The 13,224-nt window shown below is 33.5% G+C and overlaps 1 protein-coding gene across 1 annotated transcript in view; it reads left to right on the top strand.

Moving 5' to 3' along the window:
* Window positions 1-13,224, top strand: part of LOC145681912 (uncharacterized) — a 53,427-nt gene that overhangs the window by 15,670 nt on the left and 24,533 nt on the right. Inside the window, exons 3-5 of the mRNA XM_081753516.1 lie at window positions 3,291-3,401; window positions 7,719-7,841; window positions 10,121-10,255. Of these exons, the coding sequence (XP_081609642.1) occupies window positions 3,291-3,401; window positions 7,719-7,841; window positions 10,121-10,255 (369 nt within the window). The remainder of the gene's footprint in view (window positions 1-3,290; window positions 3,402-7,718; window positions 7,842-10,120; window positions 10,256-13,224) is intronic.

The following is a 13,224-nucleotide window of genomic DNA, read 5'->3' as shown; positions in this document are numbered from 1 at the left end:
TACATTGCAACACACTGAATATAGGCTACACTGATACTTCGGTGAACCTTCTCGTACAACGCGCCTTTCTTACCAAGTGCCCCAAACAGCGGTCGTGAATAGCTTAACCGAAGAGTGGAGATTAAAATTCTGCGTTCGAACAGCATTATATATACATAAGTTGCCAGAGTTTTACAAAAAGACCTAATGAAATTATAGAAACAAATTTAGATAGCCATTGACCATTTTAAAGACCAATTACACATTTACGGATAATTTCGAGAATTGGATGGAGTAAAACTAGCTGAATCGCCTCTTTCGAGGATTTGAGAGATTATGTGATACAATGATTAAAAATAATACAATTCTCCTTTGTTCGAAAGAACGAATAAGGGCGAAAATGATTTAGAAGTTTATGAAATATGAGACTTATTGACAAAAGGAGGGAAATTTTCTCGGTTATCTTTTTCTTTGAAGCAGGAAACAGTGGGAGTACGCTGTTGATCATTTGTTTCTGTTATGAAACTAAGAATAAAATTTAAAAGAAGCCATGTTTGTTCCAAAATAATAGAAAATATAGAGTATAATAATCAATAACAAAACGAACAAAATTCAGAAAATTACGAGATAAAAAAAATATAATGTAAAATAATAAAAATAAATAAATGTAACTATCCTGAGAAGGGTAGGGTAGACTACAATTTGATGACCGCTGCAGTCAATTGTTGGATAACGGAACTAAGTAGACATTTTGAACTTGTTTTCTGCTTGAAGTAAGGACACTGTGGCTCAGTGGTAGAGTGATTATCTATTATGCGAGGAGTCACTGGTTCAAACTTATGAGAGTTGGTGTTAGATAGCTTTTGGTGTTGTCCCCTGGTTCTCATTCCATCAACAATTATTTCAAAATTATTTATTTTCGATAATCTCCGTCACCTTTAGACTAAAAGGAATTTGTGTGGGACGTAAAGCTAGAAACTTCATTTCATATTATTTCAAAGAATGATAAACGTAAGCAATGAGTGAAACTCTCTGCCTGAAATGTGCTACAACAGAGAAAGATTGGCGTTTTTTTGAATTATAGGGTGCTAAAAGGGAAGAGGTTTTGCATTTCTTTGGGTGCTATCTTTGCATAATCCATGTTCAACGTCTCATTGTGCATTAATGAAATATATGAATAAAAACAATGAATGTTTAATTTTATCCAACTTCAACCTAACATTTCATACTCGAGTAATGATTACTTTAGAATTTTTCCGACAGATTTACGCCTGATCATGTTGCTGAAACGAGGTAATTAATCTCTCAGGTTTGTCTATTCATTTTGCTTCATTTATTTGCTGAAATAAACTTCCGAAAAGTTTCTGTGTTGCTTCCGAACACCTTGTATAATACCTGATTCTTTAGTTTATAGCGGAATCCGGACCATCGAAATTGGTTCATTATTCTTCAGTTTCTCCTAAAGAGAATCCCCTGGGGCCGCAGTGGCTTAGTGGTAGAGCGTTTACCTCTGGTGCGTAGGGCCCCTGGTTCGATCCCCGCTCACGCCAAGTAAACTTTGTGGTGGACAAACAGCGTGCGCGTGAGTTTGTCGGGGGTCTTCTATTTCCTCCCACTTTCCACCATTTCATTCATTTCTCATCATCACCCTCTCCTTTAGCCTAGCCGGAGAACAGATTCATTTCAGTTTTAAAGGGAATAACGGGGCCCCATGCACCAAAGGCCCACGTTGATGCAACTAGTCCAGCGGAGAGTTATTTTGCCATTTGCACCTCGAAAAGTGTTCTTCAATTTTTTCAAAACATTATTTATGGGACTTTCTGCATTACTACTTTACTATCAATACTATAGTTTTTTTAAATACTTGATATGAGGTCATATGAGACCTTCAGTTGATATCAAATAATCACTTTTGCCTGGTTTACCTTTGGACATCTTGATCCATTCAGTGGAGTTACTGAGGATGCCTAAGGCCTGAGATTGTTGTGTGGAAGATGGTAGCAGAACTTCTGGCCTATTCCATCTTCCTTCTGAACACATCTTTGGGATTCATACTGCTGTGAAAAATTTTAAACAGAGATGGACGCAATTTAATGAGACACATTGTTCCGAGATCCTCGATCCAAATCTGAAGCATACAACTTCATGATGACTCGTCAGAGGAAATGCGTCCCAGAAACCAAAATGTATGGAGGTAGATCTCTGTAGATAGATACAACTTCATCTTGTGTTATACGGTTTCGTTTTCAAGCTTTTTACTCTAGTGTTTAAAATAATTTATTGTTGTCAATACTTTATTACCTGAAACAACTTTAGCAACCAACATTTATGTGTATAAACGTGTAGTTCTCGTTTACAATTTAGAACGATACAATGATGAAGCTATGAAATGACTCCATACCGGGACACACTGACTGTTCTCCAAAGACCATCGACTCCTCTGAAAAATTGCTTAAACGCTACCACGATTTCTTGGCAGGGCAGCTAGCAACAACAATTACCCTCACTATTAACTAACATACCGAGACGTCTTGGTTTTATAGTAAGGATACGTAGTGTGAAATATATCACTCTGTCTTAACTCATCCACTACTTTCCACTTCTAATCATCCACATAGTGTGGAATATTCCACTCTGTCTTAACTCATCCACTTCTTTCCATTTCTAATCATTCACATAGTGTGGAATATTCCACTCTGTCTTACCTCATCTACTACTTTCCATTCCTTATCATTCGCATAGTGTGGCATTCCTAGTCATTCACACAGTGTGGAATATTTCACTCTGTCTTACCTCATTCACTACTTTCAATTCCTTATCATTCATAGTCTCTCTTGGTAGGTAAGTAATTTCTCGATTGGTTTGGCGCAGTTTTCTGCTCCAACCTAGGCTTATTCAGAATTTTCAATCAATGTAACTTTTCTTCTATATTTGGTTGCATCCTCTATTATCTGGTCAATACTTCAACCGCTTCTTCATGTACACATCTTTCATCTCCAATATTTTTCATAACTTTTCCCTTTGATACCTAATCCTCCCAACTAATTATCATCATCATTCTATAGCGCTACAGTCGTAGACCATGCTATCTCCGTTTTTCTTCTTCTCGTAGAGCCTATGCCTCACATTTGTACAACGAAAATTTGATGATTTTAAAATGTTTGAAAATACAGGAAATAGTGTCACAATCTTAAAAATGGGTCATGATTTGAATAATCTCTAATTTCCTCCTGGGTTCTCATACAATAATTCTAAATTTATTTTAACTCTTCAAGGGTTAGAGACAAATTAAAGTAATTGCTTTGTTTCAGAATGATTCGGATGAAGAGAGTTCAACCACAACTGACAACAGTATGCCGAGTCCAACTCTTCAATCTGTGCATTCTCCTGAAGATGACAACAACTCTAATGAACCACTACAAGTGAGTATAGGCTTTAAAAGAAAAGGGAACGAAGGTAATAATGTTGCTGCTACTGCATTAGTTACGAAAGATGATTGTACAGTTTCGGCGAAATGGATGCGTCTGACATGCGAAAGCATAAGCATTGTAACAAGTCAATTGCTAAATATCGTATTCTAAATTGCAAATGCAAGAAATCAATGTTTTTGATTTTGGAAATATTTCAGGGAACTACTTGTTGAGGACAAACACTTCATGTATGGGATTCTTCTAGTTCTCACGTTTCTTCTCACTTGCTTCATTGTAACATTCATTCATTATCATTATAGTTTACATTGATTAGTCTCGATGCAAGATCGCGGAAGGATAAACGAAACATTCCATTTAATTTCATGGAACTATTTGTTGCAACTAGTTCTTTCGAAGCGTAGTCCACAGCTTTCAAACGTTCAATGGAAAGTCCTAAATCTTGTTTAGAGTCCTCAAGCGAATCCTCTTCTTCACCTTCATGTGACTTTCATCCATTCTTTCCTGAAGGACTTAAAGTGTGTTTCAAGTTTCCATGTTTTATTGAAATTCGATGCTGAAATTTGAATTACTTCAGGCGAAAGTAGAACTGAATTGACTATTGTTTACTAACTAAAGCTGGAATAAATATTACCATACAAAGTGGTCAGCAATTTTATTGAGGATTATGTGCTTGAAATGAATTATTTATCAATTGCGAAAATATGAAATTATTACTCGTTGTATACAAATATTAAATTAGACTACGAACTTAGGATACCTAAATCTAGTATTCAGAATGGGTAACATTCATAAGTCTTTAACGGCACAACACCTAAACGGCATAAATCCTAAAAAATATAGGCATTGGACCTAAATTTTAGGTCTTGTGCCGTTTAGGACTAGTGCCACGAAATGATTTTTAGGTCTTATGCCGTTTAGGTCTTGTGCCATTTTCATTCACGTGCTTCAGTTCTGAAATTCGCCACCACCACACGAAATTGCGACGATGCTGTAACTAGTTGGCAATAATGTTACGAACGTAGCTAATTCCAACGGTAACAGCTATATTTATACTACTAAAATTATTATTATCATTATATGTTCTGCAGTTACACATGAATTACATTTATATAACCTATTTCATTCTAAGAATTTCAATTATATAATTGATTAAGAAATTCGTTTCTTTCAAATGGAGAGACGAGAATCCCATAACAAAATTTCTGTAAAAAGAATCTAATAAAAATGTTTAAACAGCATATTTTACCAGACTTTTCTGAAACCAAGCAAGCATTCAGACGTAGTTTATTAAGAGTAGGACAAAAGCCCAATTTAACCTTCCAAAGGTAGGACAAAAGCCCACCAAAGCTTGCTTAATTAGGACAAGAGCCTAGTATATATTTCACAAGTGAACACTAAATACCGACTATGTATATTAAGAACGCAGACAGTTACTATATTTCGTTGTGTGTTTTGATAGAGTTGATATGTATAAGCCAGAAAAAGTCAACGAATAATACTAAATTACTAATGTAATATGCAACATAATACGTTTGAAGAAACCAATACATAGTCATTTAGGGGTGTAGCCTGCAAACGTGTGTAGGGAAGTAGGCTTATTAACATATTGAAAAGAAACCAAAGGTATATTTCCCAATTACGAAAGCTTCAATAAGACAATAAATATATACATATTACAAACGTACATAAATACATATATTATTATTATTATTATATTTTCAGTTTATTACCTGTTCGAAACCTTGGTTTTGGCAGTGGGTGAATTTAAACCTACAGCTTCTGGGACATGTACGAACAATTTAAGTCTAAAGAATTCGGAAACTGTTCATGAAAGTCAATGAGTTTGACTGTGTATGTTTTCTGTACTCTTATATAAAAGAGTTAAGATAAGTGACTTTCTGGGCAAAGTTCTACAAGTAGAGTCGTTATATTTAAATTTAAAAAAAAATTCTTACGAAAGCAGGATATAAGAAAGAATTTTAGGAAATACGTAGTGTATTTCGTAAATCTCTGGAGCTAGTAAAACGAAACTTGGCATATAAACTTTCCACTGTAAAAAAAAACAAACAAACAAAAAAACTGAAAATTCAACACAAAAGGGAAAGAACAATGGGTGAACTTTCTTTTAATGTTCGAATTCCCCATTACTTATTCAGAAAATATTTATAAAGCAAAGAAGGATTTGCTTAAGCTGGATGCGTGAAACTTGGTATTTCAACTTTTAACTAAAAGTAATAAAATATATGTTTCAGCGTGTTGAAAATTAAATTTCTAAGAGGGAAGGAAGGAAGGTTAATTTCTATAGTATTAAAATTTCCCATTGTTTATAAGATTTGGGCAGAAAACTCTTTTCCTTTAGGTCTGGGTTCGCCCTGCTAAGCAAATTGAAGTACAAAGTAGATGATTAATTAGGTTATTTTAATTATTTTAACATGATGACGTAGTTTAATTTTTAAAAACTGTTTCTTTCACAAACATTATTAGTTTGCTGTAATTATTAAACACAGACTAACCAACACTTGGGGAGCCAAGATTTTTTTTTGGGGGGGGTATTAAGCCATCATTTTCCGTCTGTGACATAACCTTTGATTTTAACTTCCTGTACAACAAAGGCTCAGGTCTCAAAAATGTAGCATATTTGAAATATATTATTATTACTAATAATAATAATTATTATAGTTAATTCCAACGGTAACAGCTATGTTAGTAATACTAGAACTATTGTTAATAATGGTAACGAGTAAAGAGTACGGTAGTTAATTACGAGTATGACAACTATTTGCTACGGAAAAAGTTGAATATGATAAATATGTGTGTAAAATTAATTTACTTCATATCAGCACAAAGAAAGCAAAACTTACGACGCATGTAACTAAAATACTACATTATGTTACTAATACGAGGTAAATGGTATGGGAATAGAAAATACAGACATTATGAAAGATATGGGAATCACATTTGATAGGTTGTTAATATTTTGTCACCACAAAAATGCTATCATGCAAGCAGCAAGAAAGAACAATAGTCTTTATTTATTTATTTATTTATTTATTTATTTATTTATTTATTATTTCAGAATATGTATTTATAAAAATTACTTGTAAGAACTAAGCTAGAAGCTGGTTCTGTAATATAAAATAGTATATCTAAAACTTTGATTAACAGATTGACAGCATTCTTGGCACGGACGCAATGGTAGCGCCACAAGGGACTTTTACGTCTAGTGCTGTTTAGGGCTAGTGCCGTTTAGGACTTGTGCCGCGAAACGATTTTTAGGTCTTGTGCCGTTTAGGACTAGTGCCGCGTCCCCTTCAGAATGTGTTCCATAACAGAATAAAGTCCTACATTACTAATGCTATTGAACGATACTTTATAACAATCAGAAAAAATACGCACTTTTAAAAGCAATAAATCACTATTCTCGTAGTAGGTATTTTATCTTCCATTGTTCCTCAGACGGAAAAAGCGTTGGACTGAGATACAATCATGGTAATGTAACTATTTATCTGAACTATGAACACACATTTATAATGGTGTATCGATGTTCAAAATCAGATTACCTTTAGTAAACATTTGTACTCAAAAAGAGTTAATATAATATAGAATAAATTCGAATCGGTATCTAAACTTTTAGAGGTTCTACCATTGGCTTAAAATTCGAGAAAGTTATAAAATCGTAGACTGTTTAAAACAACAAGTGAAACAGTTATGTCTATACACACTCGTACCATTAGGAATGATGTTGGTCCAATAATCCTAATATAATGTAGAAAAATTCCAAATCGATACCTCAACTTTCCTAAGTGACAATATTAGCTTGGATTTCGAAAGAAAGTGTTACATTTTACCAAAAAAAAAAAAAAGAAAAAGAAAAAGAAAGAAAGAAAATTAAATACTTATTGCTTGATACCACATTATTCATAACAATATTTGCTCTCAAAATAGCCCAAATATAATGCAAAAATATCAGAATGTAACATCATTTTTTTTCAGGAACTGCCATCCTTTTGAATTGCAGGGAACATCGATAAGGTTGTATATTTGTGAAAATTTACCCCCCCCCCCAAAAGATTTAAGTGCATTAACGAACATTTACCTCAAACACAATAGAGTTAGTCTTGCGCAGATTTTCTTCCAAACACCAGATGATTTTACAGTCTTCGTAAATCCACAAAATTATGTCACAATATTAAAAAGGGGTATGACTTGGCATATCTTTTTTCCCCTTGGGATACCCTACAATAATTCAAAATTTGTTTTAAGTCTTCAAGAGCTACATACAAATTTAAAGTAATTTCTTTGTTTCAGAATGATCTGAATGAGGAGAATTCATCCACAACTGATAACAGTATGCCGAGTGAAATGAATGAGAGTCCAACTCTTCAATCTGTGCGTTCTCCTGAAGATTACAACTCTAATGAACCAGTACAAGTGAGTATAGGCTTTAAAAGAATAGGGAATGAAGGTTCTAATGTTGCTGCTACTGTATTAGTTACAAAAAGATGATTGTACAGTTTTGGCGAAATGATTGCGTCCGACGTGCGAAAGCATAATCATTGTAACAAGTCAATTGCTAAATGTCATATTCTAAATTTCAAATGCAAGAAATCAATGTTGTTGATTTTTGAAATATTTCAGGGAACTACTTTGTTGCGGACAAACACTTCATGCGTTTGATTCTTCAAATTCTCACGTTTCTTCTCGTTTTCTTTATTATAGCATCTCATTCATTATCATTATAATTAACATTGATTAGTCTCGATGTAAGATCGCGGAAGGTTAAACCAGACATTCCATTTAATTTCATGGAACTATTTGTTGCAACTAGTTTTTTGAAGCGTCGTCCAAAGCTTTCAAACGTTCAAATGAAAATCCTAAATCTTTTTCTGAGTCCTCAAGCGAATCCTCTTCTTTACCTTCATGTGACTCTCGTCCATAGCTTTTAAACGTTCAAATTAAAGTTCTTCTTCTGCGAATCCTCTTCTTTACCCTCATGTGACTCATCCATACTTTCCTGAAGAACTTAATAAAGTGCCAGAAAGTACAAAAATATTTTTTGTTTCAAGTTTCCATGTTTTATTAAAATTCGGTGCTGAAATTTGAAATACGTCCGACGAAAGTGGAAGGGAATTGACGTTCGTTTGCTAAATAAAGCCTGGAATAAATATTACAATACAAGGTGATCCACAAATTTATTGAGGAATATGTGCTCGAAATGAATTATTTATCAACTGAGAAAGTATGAAATTATTGCTCGTTGCATACAAATATTAAGTTAGACTACGAACTTAGGATACCTAAATCTAGTATTCAGAATGTGTTCCACCATTTTTAATCTACGCACTTCCTCTTATCACTGAATAAAGTTCTACATTAGTAATGTTGTTGAATGATAATTTATAACACTCAGAAGAAATACGCACTTTTAAAAGCAATAGATCACCATTTTTAAGTAAGTGTTTTGTCTTCAGTTGTTCCTGAAATAAAAGAAAGCCATTGGACTGAAATATAGTTATGGTGATTGTGGTAATATAAGTACCAGTTTCAAGAATAAGCACACGTTCTTTACGCTGTATCGAAAAATGTTTTTTTTTCTTTTTTTCAAATCATACTACAGTAGTGCGTCGATTATCCGAAGTAATTGGGGGACATGGGTATTCGGAAAACTGGTTTGTTCGAATAATCGAACTGTACTGTACTGTACTGTACTGTACTGCACTTCTACAGCCAGTGCCAAACCGACAGAAGTGTGCTGATTGTTGAAACACAGCGACTGGCGGCTTGGCCGGTCAGCAGCGCCTTATGAAGGCCCCATTAGAAGCAATGTTCCGCCAGCGGTGGCTCAGTGCGGCGACTACTGTGGGAAACTTGGTTTGGGAGTGAAGGGGATGATGGACGGTATGGTGGGAGAGTAACAGGTGCGAGCGAGTACACAGTTCGGTTAAGCGGTCGTTCGGTTGGCCGACGTTCGGATAATCGATGCTCTACTGTACCTTTAGTAAATGATTGTAGCCAGAAAGAGTTAATATGATATGGAATAAAGTCGAGTCGATATCTGAATTTTTTGAGGTGCCGCCATTGATTTCAAATTCAAGAAAATGATAAAATTGTGGATTATTTAAAACAACAAGTGTGACACTTATGTCTTTACATAGCGTTACCATTAGTGCTAATGTTCCCCAAATAATCCAAATATAATGTAGAAAATTCCTAATTGATACCTCAACTTTTCGAAGTGGCACCATTAGCTTGAGTTTCAAAAAAAAAAATATATATTTTACAAAAACAAATCAACCACTTACTACTTTATACCACGTTATCAATAATAATATTTGCTATCGAAATAGTCCAAATATAATGTAGATAAATTCAGAGTGTAATATTTTTTCAGGAACTGCTATCCTTTTGAGTTCTGGAGAACATCGATAAGGTTGTATATTTGTGAAAATTCCGAAAAAAGGGTTTCAATGTATTAACGAACATTTTCTTGTTATACACCATATTCAATAGATTTAGTCTCGAGCAGATTTTCTTCCAAACATCAGATGATTTTACATCTGAAAACCGTGTCACAATATTAAAAAAGGTTCATGACTTTAATAATCTCGTTTTTTCCTTGGATTCTCTCCACATTAATTCAAAATTTATTTTAATAAAATTTATTTTATTTCCAGAGCTAGAGACAAATTAGAGTATTTGCTTTCTTTCAGAATGATTGGGCTGAAGAGGCTCTTTCTAACGGAACCCAATCTGACAACATTATGCAGTGGGAAATGAATGAAAGTCTAACTCTTCAGATTGCACGTTCTTCTGAGGATGAACACAACTCTGATGGACCAGTAGAAGTGAGTATAGCCTTAAAAAGAAAAGGGGACGAAGGTTCTAATCTTGTTACTAATGCATTGGTTACAAAAGTTGATTACACAGTTTCGGCGAAACGATTGCGTCCCAAATCCTAAAGCTTAATCAATGTAACCAGTCAATTGCTAAATATAACATCCTAAATTACAAATGCCTGAAATCAATGCTGTTGATATTGGAAATATTTCAGAAAACTACTTTGTATAATTGCCCTCTTCCGTAATCTTTGTCTTCTCTAGACACTAAATAATGATATACACTCTAGCAGATCTGCACACGAAGTTCCATTATATCTTTGCTCTGTGCTTTGATTAAGGTTATCACTTTCTTCTGATCAGTGAAAGCAAATCAGGAAACGATTGTATTTTTTTTCACAAAGTTGATGATAATCCTGACCAAAGGTCAAAGGCATAGCTAGAGATTTCGACTCGCGAGAGGAAGTAGAATTTGGGGCCTCCTACACTCACCTTACCAACCTTTTCAATTTTTTTTTTTTTTTTTTTTTTTTTTTTACATGAAAGAGAAGTAGGTTTTGTTTAATGCTATGTTGAATTTTTATGAACCTGCTTGGACAGATCATTGCAACAACTAAAACCATCATTATGTATTCTTTTACAAATAAGAGCTGTTTTCAAGAGTCGTATTTTCGACTTTTTGTTAAAATTGACAAAACTACCTTTGGTTGTATACAAATCCACTTGGAGAACATTTATGGAAATTTACTATTATTTACAACGTTTTATACTATGGATAAGAAATGAAATTTCAATACATTAGAAACTGTGTTCTTTTAAAATGTTTGAAATGGTTGACAACATTAATTACCAGTAATAATTATAAACTTCTGTAATTTTATTCTGTATGTGACCACTCAAATAACATTTTAATTTCAATTCTTTTATGGTAAAAATATAATTTGTAAAGTATAACGGAAATTCGGAACGAGCCTTATTTGCGAATTTCTCAATATTAATCCATGGAGGTGAAGAATATACGTATTTAATGTTTGTATTTAAAATCCTAAATATAGTTTGGCTACTACATACATTTGAAATTATAGTAATTACTTAATGAATGGAAGTTCTGAATTTAAGGTTAGTTATTATTAATTAATATATTAAAAATATACTAACACAAATGCACACACCGGCGTTTTTTTTTAATTTTGACTTTTGAGTAGCAAAATACTAAACAATATTTAAGCTTGCATCGCAAATTTGTTAGTTTTATATTGCACTCTCAGCAGCCAACACTATTTTTATTATTATTATTATTATTATTATTATTATTATTATTATTATTATTATTATTATTATTATTATTATTATTATTATCAGTTCATACAGTGAGACAGTAAACATTTTCCATGCATGACAAAGAAGTATGATAATGAAAGACAAGTAAGGAGAAAAAGTAACAGCAATTATATTTTTAAAAAGTGACTTTTAACTTTGACATTCTACAGATTGTTCTCAACTGTGTCCATGAAAGTACATCCACACATATACATATATACATACATATATATTTCTAAGCCAATATTACGAAACAGATATGAGAAAATAGGAGGGCAGGAAAGGGTAACGCTACGGTAACGTATTCTAGCTAGTAATCTAGTTTTTGAAAAGTAAGCTCGAGTCTTGGATTTGGAGTGTCGATTTAGCCACTCTCTATCATCAGTTGTAAGGTCTGTTTCCAATAATTTGATTTGTAGTCAGTAGTAGATTGTTGTCTTGAGAGCCAACAGACACATATAGGTAAACGTCTGGTTTATAAGAAGACCAATCACTGAGCTTTAACTGAATGTAAGATCGAAAGAGATGCATTCCGTCATAAAGGAAAGATGATAAACTGTTTTCCTTTGCAAAATAGCCTACTTCAGCAATAAATTATGATCATAGATGCATCGCATTTTGCGATACAATTTTTCTTTTGTATCGCATTTCTAGGATTTTTTGTAGCATAAAATGCTGAACCCCCATATATATATATATATATATATATATATATATATATATATATATATATATATATATATATATATATATATATAATGTGTGTATATGTTTAAATGTATGTAGATAGATAAAATATCACACAACTAGATACATATACACAAAAATATTCTGCCGATGGAAGTAGATGGGGAAATGATCCCAGTGAATTAATTCAAATTGAAAGCATTTCATATGTCAATGGAATAAAAAAAATTCACTGGTAGTTATTAATCTTTGAAAAGGACGGAATTGGTTGGGTTCAGTTCTGACCCCTTAAATTCCTATTCTACAATTGCTTCAAGTTCGAAAATGTTATTATTTCTTTGCTTACCTTTATTTTTAATATTCCCGTGCAAACAGCAGCTTGTGTGTGTCTCTTCACTCCTCTCATTTTCAAACCTTTACTCGCACCGTCCTGATTAATCCGATAGCATGATTTACTAAGCAAACTCATCACCACCAAAACGTCAAACACGTATTTGACCGTTTCTGATTTTAAGAACGCTACTGCGTACACTGTAAGTCCTTACTCTTCACCTTGTATATCACATCGTCATTAACAAATTATATATAATATCTTTCTTTAAGTAATAAGTAAGAACTTGTGAGTCTTATTGAAACGTTCAGGTTGCGAGTGGAGCGTGCAAGAATTTTTTTTAAACAAATCTATTTCTTTGCAAACTGACAACAATATTGATTTTATAGGACACCAATACCTTTTCGGAGCGGCCGTCGTATACTCATTTTCAACACTTTTGAATTTTAATTGCTCGTTCGGTGCCCTCTTCCTATCAGGCCCGGACTGACCGCCCCGCTCGGCCCCTGTAGCTACGACTCTGCCCAAGATAGATCTATATTTTGAAAATTCACCGTATCGAAGCCTCAATATGTCAAAAGAACCTAGAATCTAGTAATTTCAAACGACTGTTGCATTCATTTTCTTCCAAAGATCACAC

The sequence above is a fragment of the Thermobia domestica genome, chromosome 3, assembly GCF_964235325.1.
Source record: "Thermobia domestica chromosome 3, izTheDome1.hap1.1, whole genome shotgun sequence".
Lineage (NCBI taxonomy): Eukaryota > Metazoa > Arthropoda > Insecta > Zygentoma > Lepismatidae > Thermobia > Thermobia domestica.
This window is presented reverse-complemented; position numbering and strand designations above follow the sequence as displayed.